Here is an 18934-nt window from a genome sequence, read left to right as displayed (position 1 = left end):
TTTTTTTTTTTTTTAATTTTTTTTAATGTTTATTTATTTTTGAGAGAGAGAGAGAGAGACGGAGTGCGAGCAGGGGAGGGTCAGAGAGAGAGAGGGAGACACAGAATCTGAAGCAGGCTCCAGGCTCTGAGCCGTCAGCACAGAGCCCGACGTGGTCATAGCCCCTCTTCTTAAATAGGTAAAGTCAGGGAGATACTTTTTCTATAACTTTGCCAATGGAAATAATTAACGTGATTAAATTATTTTTTAAAAACAGGTTATAAAGTTACTCTATATGAAAAACTATGGAGTTTCTTTATGTGTTGGTATTATCAGAAGGGGAATATAACAAACTGAAATAAAGATTTGGTTTAACATATTAAAATAGCAAACACTGAAACTGAATGAGGACATTTCCCACAGCTGAATAGAAATCACAGAACTGGCAGTTTTCAAAACATATATCCCATACCATCTTCTACCTCAGTTACATTCATATTAAAATCCTCTAAAGATAGGACTGTATAAATAAATTAGGCTTCTGAAAAACCTAAACCATAACAATTTCATTTCAACCTTTACCTAAGGAATAAAACTGTTCAAGATTTCCTCTCCGACTTATTAAAAGGTTAAACAGGTAAGTTCAATACACATTTATGATCATAATTCAAAAAACTGGAAGCAAAAAGAAAGCCCAATATATGATCTTAGGATGGTCCTCTCTGAAAGCCATTATTCTTTTTCCTTAAGTGATCACAACTTTTTTCCCATTTCAGACATTGGCAAAACTGACCTACTGAGCCTTGGCTGAGCATACCAGACTTCCAGGAAAGTTGTAGTTCCATCTCCTTTCCATCAAACAGAGACTTCCCGAAAGTCCCCGATTCAGTTTATTTGCTTATAGACTAGATAAGCTAATTGACAGAAACTTGTTTTCCTTTCACCTCAGAGTTTAAGACTTTATAATTGCTAAATGCCAAAAATAGTCAGGATAATGGCTTCCATGACTCTATCACCACTATCTATTAATCCAATTGAGCTCAGAAATATCCCCAACCTTCCTACCCACTACTATACACAACAATTTAACCGAGTGCATGGAAAATCCCTTGCACATGCTGGAGCATTAAAGGTTATTTGGACTCCGAGCATTTGAACTCAATTCTCAAGCGACTCAAAAAAATCTACAGGCCATTCTTTATGTTATTCATTTCAGTAACATGACTCAGAAACTGACCCAAACTTATGGCAGCATTTTGAGCGCTATCAATTCATTAGGCTGCATGTAAAAAAAAAAGACCAACTTAGATCACATGATTGAAACAGGCTTTTATGTAGATCATGAATTACAATCCAAATCTAATACACTATATGTCAGTTGTTACAGCTACCAGGCCCAAGCTTCTCCTGCAATTCTGGTCCCTAGGCAGGTTAGCATTTTAAAAAGAAGTCAGTAGGCAAAAGGTATAAGAGGACTTAATGTAGTATAGGGAATCCAAGTACAATTTTTCCAGGAGATGACAGTACACTGATATTGATAGAACAAGTAGAAATTTTGCCAGGTTGGGGCAGAGAGATGCTGCCCAGAAACCCTTTTCTAACCTGAACTCCAACAACTACCCTACATGAACTAAATTATGTAGTCAAGCTCATTTATTTGGTATCCCTTGAAAATGCTCTGAACCTCTACTGATGATATAGACCAGACCTTATCTACAGCTATCAAATTAATGAGCATCTTTCAGTATGCAGCACTAATGCCACCTTCTCCAGAAAGGATTAACTGATTTTTCCAGTTGAATATGGCCTCTCCTTTTCTAGTCAGCTTTGGCTATTTTTACTTTTCATAACAACTTAACAACTTATGAAGTCAAGCTTTAAAGAAAGCAAGCAATGAGTCTGGAATGATATTTTTCTATACTAAATAATTAATAGGTCTTTACATGTAATAGATTATCACCTAATATTTGTTGAGTGAAAAAATAAAATTGACTTGAGAAAGCTGGCCATCTAAATGAATGTCAAGATGCTTTCCTGCTATAACAGCAACAGCAACAAAAAACACTGAAGTTTTCCTTTTAGCCAATTAATTTATTTCAAGTTAGCTAAAGTAGCTAAGTTAGCCAATATTGGATGTCACAGCATGCACCACATATTGATGAATCTAGAATACATGAGACAGAATCTCCTGCCTTCAAGGACATGATAAATACAACTTTGCCTCTTAGCTATACAGATACTCTGTTTTCCCCTAATATGCCTTAAGCCTTGTAAAATGGTCCAGTTTTTAGAGCAATCACAGTCATATGGCTGTTGGTATATAAAGCTGTTCTACATGAGAAATATGCCTAGTACTAGGCACACTACTCTCCTACTTTAGAACATGCAAGCCTAAAAGATCTCAAGAATTCATTTAATCCACAGGCTGACTTAGTCAATCAAGATATTACAGGTAGGTCTATTCTAATTTTCAAGGCAGCTAGACAAGCAAACTTCACAGTATTCCATGATAACTTATTTTACATCTTTCACTATCTAAAAAAGTTGTGTTCCTTATATCGAATCAATGTAAAACACAGAGGAAATGAAGAGGGAAACTATATATTCAAGGCAGAGTACTTGTATATTTACATGTATATATTAAGCAATCTTGAAAAAACCAAGGTACTTAAAATTGGCACTATTATGCCCATTTTATAAATGAGAAAATTAAGAATTAAAGAATGTATACATCATGCTCAAAATTATACACCTAAAAGAGGATAACTTAAATTCTCTAGAGAAAACTATGATATTCAAAGGGGTATGGCAGGAGAGCCTTCAACTTAATTACGTTTTTCAGAAACTATTTGAGAGTTCTCTTGTGCATCAACAAGCAAGTTCAGGCACACACTTCTCAGCATCTTCTCACCTGTTCTCCCACTTTTCCTTAGGAATCCCACAGCCTGCAAGATCCAATTCCACATATTCATCAGCTTATATATATGCTCAAGAAAACTTACCCAATGCTAATTATGTAGCTGTAACTGCAAGAGGCTCTCACCAATACACTGGTCAATAAAACCTGCGGTCCTCTCTTCAGAAAGTTAAAGACAAACAGGGCAGACAGACATAAAAGAATTCACACTAAGATATAATTGCTAACTGTGTCAGGCACCAGACTCTCATGTAATATAACAAAACAATGTTCTTAAAATAGGGAGATTAGAAAAGGCCTCCTGGAGAAGATGACATTTAAAGTGGAGAATAAGAGTTAACCTGGTGAAGAATGTAGGGAAGGGGTACGAGGGGAAAATAAATAGTCCAAGTATAGGAAATGGAAAGTGTAAAAAACTCCGAAGTAGGAAAAATCAAACATAACAGAGGAACAGAATAGAGGTCAGTATCTAAAGCATACTGATCAAGGCAGAGTGCTACAACATATGGCAACAAAGCAGACAGCCGGGGCCACACAAGTAGAATTGTGTGCTCCACTCTAATGGGAAAGGACGCCACTGATATATTTTGAGCAGAGATATGGTATGTCATAATTTATGTTTTTAAAATTACTTCTCTGAAAATATGACTGATAATAGAGCACCTGGGTGGCTCAGTCGGTTGAGCATCTGACTCTAGATTTTGGCTGAGGTCATGAACTCACAGTTCATGGGCTTGAGCCCCACATTGGGCTCAGTGCTCACAACATAGAGCATGCTTGGGATTCTCTCTCTCCCTCTCTCTTTCTCTGCCCCTCCAGCGCGCTTTCTCTCTCTCTCAAAATAAATAAATAAATATTTAAAAATATAGATGGTTTATATTTATCTCTAACCTCTACTAAAACAATAAAATACACTTTTTAAATCCACAAATGTGTAAAAACAAAGTACAGGTGAGAAGGTGATGGTGATCAGAAGGATAAGTGACATCTGGCTTTGAACATTGGAAAACTAATCCCAAGTGAGATGTCCAAAGTGAGAAGAAATTTGGTTTGCACTTCAGGATTCCCCTAAAACTCTGACACCTCTGAAAGAAGTATGAGAATGATGCCACAAACAGGAAAACATGTTGAAAAAAATTTTCTCACTCCAACCTCCCTCTAGGATCCTGCTACAGTCCTTTCCCCCACTGAGAAAAACCAGGCCACTGGCAAACGTCCTACCCCACACTCAGCCAGAACAGAAAATATATTCTCTAGAGAATTAATTTCTTCCTGAACTAGGAGACAACAGCCAGAGGTGCTATGAGAGACCCCTGGTCTAGCTTACTAAAACACCCCCACCCTACCTTCAACTTTGTAAACGCCTCACTCGCAGAGCCTGTACTCCCACTAGTTAACAAACAGGATTTCTGCGGTTAGACATCTGGACCCCGGGGGAGCTGTACAGGCTGCTACATAGATAACCGCTTTCCTCTCGCTTCTGTAATCTTGCTTACGCGCCCAACCATAGTAATCTTGCTTACGCGCCCAACCCTAACCGGAAGGTCCCTAGCCGCTTCGCAGCCCGGGCTCCAAGTTGCATCAGCCAAAAGAAACTTCATTTCCCAAGCTTCCCCGGGACGAAACTACCCACAACCCTAACCATCACCGAGCAGAGAGCCTACCACCAGCCTGTATGCAAATAAGACTCAAAATAGCATAAAAGACCTGTGACCCCGTTTATCGGGGCTCTCCCGCTTTCCAACACTGGGGAGCCCTGGTGCACCAGTAAAGACTCTCTGCCGACGTCGGAGTGCCGTGTGGTTCTTTGCGCCAACTCTCATTCCATAGGGCTTAGGAGCTTGGCTCCTAACATTTGGTGCGTTGGCCGGGAACCCGAGGGAAGGCAAGAGAACCCCGGCCCCGTCGGTGGACGACTCTCCGGCCCGGGCCACTGACGGACTGACTGAAGACAGACTTCTGTGCCTTTGTCTACACACAGGTATTGTGTTCTATGTTTTGTCTCTGAACTGTGAATTCTGAGGCCGGCCGGCCACCTCAGTAGGAGTGTTGAAGGAGGACAGACGTGTCCTGAACCTTCACACCCCAGCCCCGAGGGACGCCTCGGTGGTGTTTGTAGGGGAGAACTGACAAGTTCGTCAGACTCCCCAAATCCGTAGGCAGGCCTCCCCTGCCATCTGAATCTGAATACTGGCCGCGGCTCCTTGGTTGTTGTCTAGTCTGTGTTGTCTGGTCTGTGTCGACATTGTAGTCATCTTTGTGTATGTGTGTGTAAGTGTGCTGGTGTGGACGCGTGGACAGGACAGGACGACACAGCCATGGGACAGACATTGACTACTCCTCTAACTTTGACTCTGACTCATTTCTCGGACGTCCAAGCAAGAGCTCACAATCTTTCCCTTGAGGTTCGGAAAGGTCGATGGCGAACTTATTGTTCATCAGAGTGGCCCACCCTATCCGTAGGGTGGCCCCGGGACGGGACTTTTGACCTCTCTATTATATTACAGGTTAAGACGAAGGTAATGGATCCCGGACCACAAGGTCATCCAGATCAAGTAGCCTATATCCTCACTTGGGAGGATCTCATTCGGAATCCTCCGGCATGGATGAAACCCTTCCTCCCTTCCTGCCCCCTATCTCAATCTACCCTTCTTCCCCTGAAAACCTCAAAAGACCGTGCCTCAACCCAAGCTTCAGACCTGCCCAAACCAGTTCTTCCTGATAAGTCCCAAAAGGACCCTCTTCTCCTAGACGCTTTGTCCTCGCCGCCCTACAACCCCCTCTTACAGCCTCCACCCTATAATCCGCCCCTGGCCCCCGCCTTGACCCCGGTGGCCCCTACTTCCCCTCCTGCCTCCAGTTCCTCCTCCCCCTCCCCAATTTCTTCCCCCGCCTCCGTCTCCGGCGATCAGACGACCCGAACGGCCCTCCCACTTGGCAATCTTCCCTGTTTCCTCTCCGGACTGTCAACCGGACTATCCAGTATTGGCCATTTTCTGCATCTGATCTTTACAATTGGAAAACTCATAACCCTTCCTTTTCCCAAGAACCCCAGGCCCTAACCTCACTGATAGAATCTATCCTCCTCACACACCAGCCCACCTGGGACGACTGCCAGCAGCTCCTACAGGTCCTTTTGACTACAGAGGAAAGGCAACAAGTTCTCCTGGAGGCTTTCCAACCCAGCTCCCCAACGAAATAGATGAGGGGTTTCCCCTCACCCGCCCGGACTGGGACTATGAAACGGCTCCAGGTAGGGAGAGTCTCCGAATCTATCGCCAGGCTCTGTTGGCGGGTCTCAAGGGGGCAGGGAAACGGCCCACCAATTTGGCCAAGGTAAGGACCATAATTCAAGGAAAAGAGGAAAGCCCCGCAGCCTTTATGGAACGGCTTCTAGAGGGGTTTCGGATGTATACTCCATTTAACCCCGAGGCTCCAGAACATAAGGCTACCGTGGCCATGTCGTTCATAGATCAGGCAGCATCTGATATAAAAGGAAAGCTCCAACGGCTAGATGGGATTCAAACCTATGGGTTGCAGGAACTAGTTAGGGAGGCAGAAAAGGTATATAACAAGAGGGAAACTCCAGAAGAAAAGGAGGCTAGGCTAGCAAAAGAGCAGGAAGCACGGGAGGAACGAAGAGATCGAAAGAGAGATAAACATCTAACAAAAATCCTGGCAGCTGTAGTGACAGAAAATAGAACAGGAAAGTCAGGGGAAACGAAGAGGCGGCCCAAAATAGAAAAAGACCAATGTGCCTATTGCAAAGAGCGCGGGCACTGAATCAAAGACTGCCCTAAGCGCCTTAGAGACTCAAAGAAATCTACCCCCATACTCACCTTGGGCGAAGAGAGAGAGTAGGGGCGTCAGGGCTCTGGAGCCCCCCCCGAGCCCCGGCTAACTTTATCTGTAGGGGGGCATCCCACCACCTTCCTGGTGGACACAGGAGCTCAGCACTCGGTCCTAACCAAGGCAAACGGGCCTCTGTCCTCTCGTACCTCTTGGGTTCAAGGAGCGACAGGAAGAAAAATTCACAAATGGACTAACTACCGTACGGTTGATTTAGGGCAAGGGACAGTGACACACTCTTTTCTGGTAGTACCCGAATGCCCATACCCCCTTTTAGGACGAGACCTCCTAACCAAGCTTGGAGTTCAGATCCATTTCTCCAAAGCGGGGGCCCAAGTGCTAAACCAGGATGGCCAGCCTATCCAAGTCTTAACTGTGTCCTTACAAGACGAACACAGACTTTTTGAAACCCCGGTCACCACTAACCTCCTCGAAGCCTGGCTGCAGGACTTTCCCCAGGCCTGGGCAGAAACGGGAGGGCTCGGTCGAGCCAAATGCCAGGCCCCAATCATAATTGACCTAAAGCCCACGGCAATGCCTGTATCTATCAGGCAGTATCCCATGAGCAAGGAGGCTCATATGGGCATTCAGCCACACATTACCAGATTTCTAGAGCTTGGGGTCCTGCGACCTTGCCGCTCACCTTGGAATACCCCTCTCTTACCAGTGAAAAAACCTGGTACTCGGGACTACAGGCCTGTCCAAGACTTAAGGGAGGTCAACAAAAGGACTATGGATATCCATCCTACGGTCCCCAATCCCTATAACTTGCTCAGCACCCTGAGCCCAGACCGTACCTGGTACACAGTACTGGACCTAAAAGATGCATTCTTTTGTTTACCCTTGGCCCCCCAGAGCCAAGAACTGTTTGCTTTCGAATGGAGGGACCCTAAAAGAGGAATCTCAGGCCAATTAACCTGGACCCGCTTACCCCAAGGGTTTAAAAACTCCCCCACTCTCTTTGATGAGGCTCTTCACAGGGACCTAACTGACTTCCGGACTCAACATCCAGAAGTAACTCTACTCCAATATGTGGATGACCTTCTTCTGGCCGCCCCCACAAAAGAAGCCTGCATACTAGGTACCAGACATCTGCTCCGGGAATTAGGAGAAAAAGGATACCGGGCATCCGCCAAGAAGGCCCAGATTTGCCAAACCAAGGTAACCTACCTGGGGTACATACTGAGTGAGGGGAAAAGATGGCTCACCCCTGGGCGAATAGAAACTGTGGCTCGCATTCCGCCACCCCAGAGCCCCAGAGAGGTACGTGAATTCCTGGGAACTGCTGGGTTCTGTCGCTTATGGATACCTGGGTTCGCTGAGCTAGCCGCCCCCCTCTATGCCCTCACGAAAGAGAGTGCACCCTTCACCTGGCAGGAAAAACATCAGTCAGCCTTTGAGGCCCTAAAAGAGGCCCTCCTTTCCGCCCCGGCTCTCGGGTTGCCAGACACCTCCAAGCCCTTTACCCTCTTCATAGACGAGAAACAAGGAATTGCCAAAGGAGTTCTAACCCGAAAATTAGGGCCCTGGAAGAGACCAGTAGCATACCTGTCCAAAAAGTTGGACCCTGTGGCAGCGGGGTGGCCCCCATGTCTTCGTGTCATGGCAGCCACTGCTATGCTGGTCAAGGACTCTGCCAAATTAACCCTTGGACAGCCACTAACTGTTATCACCCCGCATGCTTTAGAGGCCGTAGTGCGGCAGCCACCGGACCGATGGATAACCAACGCACGCCTAACTCACTACCAGGCCCTCCTACTGGACACAGACCGCATCCAATTTGGACCTCCGGTTACCTTGAACCCTGCCACGTTGCTACCGGCACCGGAAGACCAACAGAGCGCACACGATTGCCGGCAAGTACTGGCTGAGACCCATGGGACACGGGAAGATCTTAAAGATCAAGAGCTCCCAGATGCGGATCACTCTTGGTATACGGACGGGAGCAGTTACATCGACTCAGGTACCCGGAGGGCGGGAGCAGCGGTAGTAGATGGCCACCACATCATATGGGCACAATCACTACCTCCTGGCACGTCTGCCCAAAAGGCTGAGCTGATAGCGCTCACCAAGGCCCTAGAGCTATCCGAAGGGAAAAAGGCTAACATATACACAGATAGCCGATATGCCTTTGCAACGGCTCATACACATGGGAGTATTTATGAAAGAAGGGGCCTACTAACCTCAGAAGGAAAAGAAATTAAAAACAAAGCTGAAATCATTGCATTATTAAAGGCCCTTTTTCTTCCTCGAAGAGTAGCCATAATTCATTGCCCCGGGCATCAGAAAGGACAAGGCCCAATTGCAACAGGAAATAGACAGGCAGACCAAGTAGCCAGGCAAGTCGCTGTGGCAGAAACGTTGACCTTGACCACAAAACTTGAAGAAACCGATCTTACGACCAACAAATATGCTTACACCCCAGAAGACCAGGAAGAGGCAAAGGCCATAGGGGCTATACTGAATCAGGACACTAAAGACTGGGGAAAAAAAAGGAAAGATAGTCCTTCCCCGAAAGGAAGCCCTGGCAATGATCCAACAAATGCACGCCTGGACACATTTAAGTAATCGGAAGCTGAAGTCACTGATTGAAAAAACTGACTTCTTAATCCCTAAGGCAGGCACCCTCATAGAACAGGTGACCTCCGCCTGTAAGGTCTGTCAACAGGTAAACGCTGGGGCTACCCGAGTGCCAGAAGGAAAACGGACTCGTGGTAACCGCCCAGGAGTCTATTGGGAAATAGACTTTACTGAAGTAAAGCCTCACTATGCGGGGTATAAGTACTTATTAGTGTTTGTAGACACCTTTTCAGGATGGGTAGAAGCCTACCCCACCCGACAAGAAACGGCACACGTGGTAGCCAAGAAGATTTTAGAAGAAATCTTCCCCAGATTTGGACTTCCCAAGGTAATCGGGTCAGATAACGGGCCGGCCTTCGTTTCCCAGGTAAGTCAGGGGCTCGCCAGGACACTGGGGATTAATTGGAAATTACACTGTGCATATAGGCCCCAGAGCTCAGGACAGGTAGAAAGAATGAATAGAACAATAAAAGAGACCCTTACTAAATTGACCTTAGAGACTGGCTTAAAAGATTGGAGACGCCTCCTATCTCTGGCCTTGTTAAGAGCCAGAAATACACCCAACCGTTTCGGGCTCACCCCATATGAAATCCTTTATGGGGGACCCCCCCCTTTTGTCAACCTTGCTCAATTCCTTCTCCCCCTCCGATCCTAAGACTGATTTACAAGCCCGACTAAAAGGGCTGCAAGCGGTGCAGGCCCAAATCTGGACACCCCTGGCCGAACTGTATCGGCCAGGACATCCACAAACTAGCCACCCATTTCAGGTAGGAGACTCCGTGTATGTCCGGCGGCACCGCTCTCAAGGATTGGAGCCTCGTTGGAAGGGACCTTACATCGTCCTGCTGACCACGCCCACCGCCATAAAGGTTGACGGGATTGCCGCCTGGATTCACGCATCGCACGCCAAAGCAGCCCCAAAAACCCCTGGACCAGAAACTCCCAAAACCTGGAAGCTCCACCGTTCGGAGAACCCTCTTAAGATAAGACTCTCCCGTGTCTGACTGCTAATCCACCCTGTCCCTGCACGAACCCAAAATGAAACCCCCAGCAGGAATGGTCTTTCTGTGGGTCCTCACAAGCTTGGGGGCGGGAATTGGAGCTAAAATTGTCAAAGAGGGGAACCCACATCAGGTTTACACCTTGACTTGGCAAATCTACTCCCAGAGTGGGGAAGTTGTCTGGGAGGTCCAAGGTAACCATGCGCTTAACACTTGGTGGCCCCCACTTACCCCTGATTTTTGCCAGCTGGCAGCTGGACTAGACACTTGGGATATCCCCCTGGTTTACCACTTTAGTCTCCTCCCTCATGGGCCCCTTAATACTCCTACTATTAATACTGGTGTTCGGACCCTGCATCCTTAACCGCTTGGTACAGTTCATAAGAGAAAGACTCTCTGTCATCCAGGCCTTGGTTCTAACCCAACAGTACCACCAACTAAGACAATTTGATGCAGAAAGGCCAGATACAATTGAATGAAAGGTTTCATTCGATGCCAAAAGAAAATGGGGGAATGAGAGACCCCTGGTCTAGCTTACTAAAACACCCCCACCCTACCTTCAACTTTGTAAACGCCTCACTCGCAGAGCCTGTACTCCCACTAGTTAACAAACAGGATTTCTGCGGTTAGACATCTGGACCCCGGGGGAGCTGTACAGGCTGCTACATAGATAACCGCTTTCCTCTCGCTTCTGTAATCTTGCTTACGCGCCCAACCATAGTAATCTTGCTTACGCGCCCAACCCTAACCGGAAGGTCCCTAGCCGCTTCGCAGCCCGGGCTCCAAGTTGCATCAGCCAAAAGAAACTTCATTTCCCAAGCTTCCCCGGGACGAAACTACCCACAACCCTAACCATCACCGAGCAGAGAGCCTACCACCAGCCTGTATGCAAATAAGACTCAAAATAGCATAAAAGACCTGTGACCCCGTTTATCGGGGCTCTCCCGCTTTCCAACACTGGGGAGCCCTGGTGCACCAGTAAAGACTCTCTGCCGACGTCGGAGTGCCGTGTGGTTCTTTGCGCCAACTCTCATTCCATAGGGCTTAGGAGCTTGGCTCCTAACAGCTATATGGATAACAGAACTAATGAAAGTTTATATATGGTTATGTGTGTATATATATATATATATATATATGGAGTATCAAGACTATATCTCTCTTTCTTCATTCTATTCCTGGAGATCTGGCCAGGTAATTTGTTTGCCACAGTCATAAGAGTAAGGCTTATAGTCTTCTCCCAATGATTGGAAGATTCCTCTCTGTGGCATCAGAGAAAAGATTTACAGATTATGATAATGGAAGTTTTCCAATGAAACAGCCCTGCTGGTTCACCCTACGGTGAAACCCTCAGATGATAATTCCATCACATGTAATACTTTCATGTATGAGCAGAAAGCCAAGAAGCATTACATATCCTAAGAAGTCTTCTGAAATGAAAGATGCAGACAGACACCATAAACAGAAGTAAGAAGCCTGCAGCAAAGACAAACTTGTGGAGAAGGCTTAAAACCACACACACACACACACACACACACACACACACACACACGTTAATATTCTCCGTGAATAAAGAGAATACCCACAAAACAGTAACTGAATACTATACAAACTGAAAATCAGAGGGAAAAAAGAGATCACGGCAATGGACAATATGATAGCTGAAATGAGAATAAGTGTTAGAAAATGAAACTGATTAAATAAAGTAGGAAAAAAGAACATTAAGAAGAGGAAATAAAATATTGGAGAAAATATATGAAAATCGGTTCATTGATCAAGTATGTCCAACATATGAACAATGGGAGTTCTGTATAGGCATTACAGGGAAAATAGTAGGGGACAAAATGAAAATGTGATTCATGAAAATTTTACTGGGCCAAAACACTTTTCTTCATTATAAAAAAAGCTTACCATGTATCCAAAAAAAAGATGGAAACAGATTCTTGTTAAAATATATGATTTAGGGGCGCCTGGGTGGCGCAGTCGGTTAAGCGTCCGACTTCAGCCAGGTCACGATCTCACGGTCCGTGAGTTCGAGCCCCGCGTCAGGCTCTGGGCTGATGACTCAGAGCCTGGAGCCTGTTTCTGATTCTGTGTCTCCCTCTCTCTCTAACCCTCCCCCGTTCATACTCTGTCTCTCTCTGTCCCAAAAATAAATAAACGTTGAAAAAAAAATTTAAAAAAAAATATATGATTTAGCAATTTCAAACAAATTTGGGTCAAAAAGAAGATCCTAAAAGTCTCCCTGTGGAAGACAAATTTAGGTATCATAATTTAGGTTAAAACGGTTTCAGATTTCCCAAATACACTTGAATATAGAAAGATGTCAGGTAAGGGGCGCCTGGGTGGCTCAGTCAGTTAAGGGTCCAACTTTGGCTCAGGTCATGATCTCATGGTTTGCGAGTTTGAGCCCCCCATCGGGCTCTGTGCTGACAGCTCAGAGCCTGGAGCCTGCTTCAGATTCTATGTCTCCCTCTCTCTCTACCCCTCACCAGCTCACACTGTCTCTCTGTCTCTCTGTCTCTCTCTCTCTCAAAAATAAACTTTAAAAAAAAAGAAAAAGAAAAAGAAAAAGAAAAAGAAAAAGAAAAAGAAAAAGAAAAAGAAAAAGAAAAAGAAAAAGAAAAAGAAAAAGAAAGGTGTCAGGTGAGCTGAGTTCTCATTTGAAGGCAAATGGGAAAAATCTGCTTCCAGGCTCACTGCTGGGAGAATTCAGTTTCTTGTGGTGGTAGTACTGTGGTCCTTGTTTCCTCGTTAGTTGCCATCCCAGGACTGCTCTCAATTCTTACAGACCACCCCCATTCCTTACCACATGGCCTCTACCATCTTAGAAACAGCAACAGTGCAATGAAAACTTCTCATACTTCAAATATCTGGCTTCCTCATCTGTGACCATCTAAAGAAAACTCTGCTTTTAAAGGACTCGTTTGATTGGGTCAGGACCATCGAACAATCTCCCAGTCTTAAAGTCAACTGATTTGGACCTTAAGCACATCAGCAAAATTCCTTTGTGGCAGTACTTAGTGTTTGATTAAATAACTAAGAGATAGTGTTGTCAAAGAAAATGTTTATTCACAACACTTGTCAAATCAGTAAGGCATAGTTTATTCAGCACTATCCTGATGGATGTAGAGAGCACTTGAATGGGGTTTGGCAGTACAGGAGAAAGATTGGGCACAACTCCAAATACAACAAGGAAAGCGAGAATTTATAGCCAAGGAGTTGGGTGGGGGTGAACGGATGGAAAATTACTAAGAGGAAATATCATCAGTAAAGGGGGACTCTGGCTAACCCGACATGACAGGATTCTTGCTGAAGGAAGGCCATGGTGATCAGATATCACCTCAGAGATGGTAGGGGCTGAGGAGAGTGATCAGATATTGAGGGTGGGGGGTTTTGGCTAAAGGTCTTAGGGCACCACTTTAGAATTCTACCTTACCACAACTGGGAGAAATGATACTTTGAAATTTCTGAGAAAAAATTATTTCTTGAACCAAAATATATATCCAAACTATCAGCTAAGTGTAGATAAAACCATTTTTACACATGTGATGTCTCAAAAAATTAATATTCCATCCAACATTTCTCAGGTAGACACTGAAAGATATGACTATAAAGCAATCTCAATAATTATACTATGAATGAAACATCCAACCAGCATCTATTTTTTGGAATGCTTTGCAATTTTCTTTTCAATTTATCATTTAGCTTCACAAATAAATTACTGCTAGTAGCCTGAGTTGAGGATAGCATGTATTTATGTGACAATTCTAATTAAAACTGTGGGTTGATTCTCAGTTATTTTAAATGTCAAATGACAGGTAAAACACTGTTTTAGATAAATATAACACATATCTAAAAGATCTTTTAAAGCACAGGTGTCAGCAATGGCAAAGTCTTTGTTGGTAAGCAAGAAAGAGAACAAGATTATCTATACATTATTTTGGGAAATACATAACAAGGTTATAAAAATGAACAGGAAAACAAAAAGAATTCTCCTGATTTCCCTTATTTTCACCCACTGAAAATGAGTTATCCCCATTCCTATGTGAAAAACTATATTAAATTAACTGTAAGAATTGATTACACAATACTACAGACATCACAAATTGAATATGGAATATTTAATAGATGTGGAGCAACTGGCTTACAATTTTAAGAAAACCAACGGATATTTTATACATCAAATTCAATTTAAGATGAATTACTCATTTGATATTTGAAAGATTATTCTGCTATGATTGTGAAAATGGACTGCATAAAACTAGAGAAAGCCACTAGCTGGGAAACTAATACACAATGAGAAATGAGAAATAAGGGATTTAAAAAAAGATGAAATGGTTCCCGGGGGGGGGGGGGAGCTTGATGATGAAGATAAATCTGGAATATGCAGTTTCAGACTTCAGAATTTAAGTGGTTAATGGTTCTCTTAACTGAAATCAGACTATGTGAAGAAATGCTTATGGAGCAAAGCCTTTGAGTTCAGCATGTGATGTATATGATCCCAGCCAGAACTGGAGTTGATGATAACAGTCCAAAATTCACATAACATGTCTGGAGGGAAATGGAGAATTAGTAGCCTTCTGCTTCTACAGAGTATTTGAAGTGATAGGAATGGATGAAATGATTCAGTGAGACGATATAAGTAATAAGAAAGGCAAGCACAGAATCGCAGAGTGGTGACAAGATTACAAGCAAAATACTGTGCCTTAGAAAGCACAGAAGAATTGCAATAAAAAGTATGATGTCAAAAATATGAAATGCAGCTGAGAAAACTTAGAAGACATCAAATGCACTGAAATCTCTAAATTGGGCAATTAAGAGGCTATTGGAGATCCTAGAAAAAAGAGCTTCAAAAGAGGATAGAGGAAGAAGAGGCCATGGAGAAGGTAGTTTGGGTATGGGTGAGACAGGAGGAGAAATTAGTATTTCAATCTTGAAACAAAAACCACAATTTGAAGATTTTCTCATGTGATATTCTGTGAGCTTTCACTTATCACAGATCACCATATATTTAGATGGCATTAAATCTGGTCCTTTAGTTCATGAAACAATCAAATTTTGCTCCATAATTCAAGGGTCCTTAAGTTTGTTTTTTTTTCCCCCAGGAAATACCAATAAATATAATCTGATTCTATGTTTACCTTATAGCTGAAAATACTGCTATGTCTATATATGAATTCTGGTGACATCAGGTATTTCATTTTTTTATACTTTGCTGATTTTGCCTTCAGAAAAAAACTGGGGGACACTTTTTTTTTTTACATTTTTTATTTATTTTTGAGAGAGAGACAGAGCACAAGTGGAGGGATGGCAGGGAGAGAGGGAGGCATAGAATCCCAAGCATGCTCCAGGCTCTGAGCTGTCACCACAGAGCCCTACACGGGGCTCGAACTCACAAACCGTGAGATCATGACCTGAGCCGAAGTCGGATGCTTAACCAACTGAGCCACCCAGGCGTCCCGGGGAGTGGGGGGGGGGGGACACTTTAAAATATTTTTCTTTTCCCTTAAGAAGAGATAAACTATCTTTGAAGTTTCTCCATTTAAATGTAGTAAGCATACATAAATCACAGAAGAAATAAGAGTTCAAAAATAAGCTAGCAAAAATAATGAACTGATTGTTTCTTTAATATGATAGTGGTGAGTCAAAGACCCTCACATTCTAGACTTACTGTTGTTAGAAACAAGACCCACTATTGATCACGTGGGACAATGGAACAGTCATAAAATATCGTCTGATGAAATGTCACTGGAAGATACCCAACAGAGATATAAAGAACTGCAATGTTGTGAAATTCTATACCTTAAATAGAGACGACCCTCTGAAGATTTGGAAGCATGTTGAGATCACTGGGGTTTGAAAAAGATTTAGTTAAGAAGCAAACATAGTAAAAACAGTCTCCAAGCAAAATCAAGATTTTGGAATTCTAAATACATACTATAGGTCATATCTGTTATTAGAAATTCATAAATGTAATTTAAAATCACTTGCTACCACTTGATGAATTTCCCCAAAAATTACCTAAGTTAGAAAAAAAGGGGACAATAAAAATAATGTGATAAAAATGGTCTCATTTCTCTGGCAGAAAATGCCTAGTTTACTTCAGAAAACAAGGAGACCAGATTATTAGGTGATGATCAACAGATTCTATAGTTAATAGCTTTCCAAAAGTCAAGGGTCTGGGATTCAGAGAGATATAGGAAGATCTCAGAAACTTCCCATATATATTATACCTAAGGGCAATTCATTTATGTGATGGAGAATTCATAAGAGAATTAAGGAGAGTTGATGGAGAAAAGAACCAATGTGAGCACACACACATATATTTTTCTTTGTATCAAGAATACCAAAAAGGTATAAAATACATGGGAATTAAAATGCAAATAGATGACTTCACTATAAAATTTTAAACACTGTATTAGTGTTTAAAAACTATACATAAAATCAACACTACATGGAAGGCAGTTTTACATGTCAAATGTTTATAGGTCTATTAGAACAGTGATAAATAAGGAAGATAATGGGTTAAATTTTGCTTCAGGTTTCCTTATATAAAACCTTCATGAGAGCAAATTATGAAAAAAAGCTACTTTGGTTAGTCAATATTCTGAGGTCAACAATCATTGAGGCATTGATCACATCCTCTACTTGATTAGGGAAGTCAAGATACCATTCACAAGTACATGTAGTAGACTCATCCTGGTAGACTCTCTTACTTTTTTATCATGGATTCATCTCTACATTAAAGGTGTGACTTCCTTCTGGCAGAATTTATGCTAAAAAATAATACACTTCAAAGGAACTCTAGAAAAGAAGTAAAACAAAATAACAAATAACCTATGGCAAATTTTCTTTTATGAATATCCTAAGGGCCTAAAAACAAAACACTGATTCCAATGTAGACACTCTCAACAACTCTTTAGCAGACAGGGGAAAAATAAATCTCATTCCAAACTGAATTTTTCCCTCTTGTACATCTTTTTTTTTTTTCTCTAGCTGGACTAATCGTTACCCACAAATTACACTACTGCTATTCTTTCTGCTCTTTCTCCTGGCGCTGTATATAAGTTACCCATTCCTCAGAGTATTTCCCAAATGAAAACCACAATGAAGTATCACCTAACACCTGTTGGAGTAATTATGATCAAAGAGACAGAAGATCACAAGTGTTGGTGACAATGTGGAAAAAAGGCAATCTCTGTTTACTGCTGAGAATGTAAATCAGCACAGCCATTGTGGAAAACAGTACGAAGATTCCTAAAAATTTTTTCAAATAGAACTATATGATCCAGAAATATACTCAAAGGAATTGAAATCAGCATCTCAAAAAGATACTAAAACTCCCATGTTCATTGCAGCATTATTCATAAGAGCCAGGACAAGAAAACAACCTAAGTGGCCATCAAGAGATGAATGGATAAAGAAAATGTACTGTTCAGTCATAAAAAAGAAGATCCTGCCATTTGCAGCAACATGGATAGATCTAGAGAGTATAAATCTAAGTGAAATAAATCAGAGAAAGAAAAATACCATAATGATTTCATTCAAATGGAATTTAAGAAAACAAACAAAAAAGAGACAAACAAACAAACAGCAAAACAGACTTAAATATAGAGAACTGGTGGTTACCAGAGATGAGGTGGGTAGGGGATGGGTGAAATAGATCAAGGGGATTAAAAGTACACTTATCATGATAAGCACTGAGAGCAATGTATAGAGTTGTTGAATCACTATATTGTACACCTGAAACTAATATAACAATATATGTTAATTATACTAGAATGAAAAACTTTTAGGGACACCTGGGTGGCTCAGTTAAGTGTCCAACACTTGATGTCAGCTCAAGTCATGATCTCATGGTTCATTAGATCAAGCCCCATGTCAGGCTCTGCGTGGACATTGCAGAGCCTGCTTGGTATGCTCTCTCTCCCTTTGTCTCTCTGCCCCTCCCCTGCTCATTCTCTCTTCCTCTCTCTCAAAATGAATAAACATTTTTTTTAAAATTTACAAAATTTAAAAAACATAGCTTTTTCCAAAAACTTATGAGCCAAAAAACATCTATAAAGATTGGTAAAATAATTACAGTAAACCTCTATGTGTCCAGATTTATTCTTCAAACTTTTACCTAAAGTTTTCAATACCCTCCTAAGCTGAAGTCAAACAGTTTTGGACTAGTCATAACCTGATTAATACACAATGAACTATCTTTTTATGCCCCTACCTAGAAATGCACCAATTTTACCTAAAAAAAAAAAAATCAGTTAGTAATTCACAAAACACTACTTCCTTATTTCCCATTAGTACCTTGTAATGCCCGAAGTTCCGAAACCTCCCACAAAAGTCCACCAGAGTCGTAAGTCAAAGCCAAGCGGCAAGGGTCGTTTATTGCAGGTTCGAACCTGGTCCTCTGCGCACTCGTCGCCGGTGACGCAAGAGGCCACGATCAGGGTTGGTACAGCGTTTTTATAGACAGAGACAAATAGCACAGGGGGAGGTTTCAAATTATGAGGGGCCTGATTAGTTGATTTTAAAGTAAGGACATTTGTTGTTCTCTGATTGGGCGTCCTTTGTCTGTCCTTTGGCGGGAAGGCTTTGTCCGTTACTTGTG

General features: G+C 42.5%; 1 protein-coding gene and 1 long non-coding RNA gene across 2 annotated transcripts in view; one reads left to right on the top strand and one right to left on the bottom strand.

The window, feature by feature from the left end:
* Positions 1–18934, bottom strand: part of LOC123383963 — an 80317-nt gene that overhangs the window by 15897 nt on the left and 45486 nt on the right. The gene's annotated exons all lie outside the window — the stretch shown is intronic.
* Positions 4884–11322, top strand: LOC111557442. Its single transcript, XM_045052621.1, is given in 5 exon segments — positions 4884–5785; positions 5818–6069; positions 6072–9213; positions 9215–9956; positions 9958–11322. Coding segments are annotated over 5 exon segments (5079 nt in total). The 5' UTR covers positions 4884–5214; the 3' UTR covers positions 10330–11322.

Source organism: Felis catus, chromosome A2 (genome assembly GCF_018350175.1).
Source record: "Felis catus isolate Fca126 chromosome A2, F.catus_Fca126_mat1.0, whole genome shotgun sequence".
Taxonomy (NCBI): Eukaryota; Metazoa; Chordata; class Mammalia; order Carnivora; family Felidae; genus Felis; species Felis catus.
This window is presented reverse-complemented; position numbering and strand designations above follow the sequence as displayed.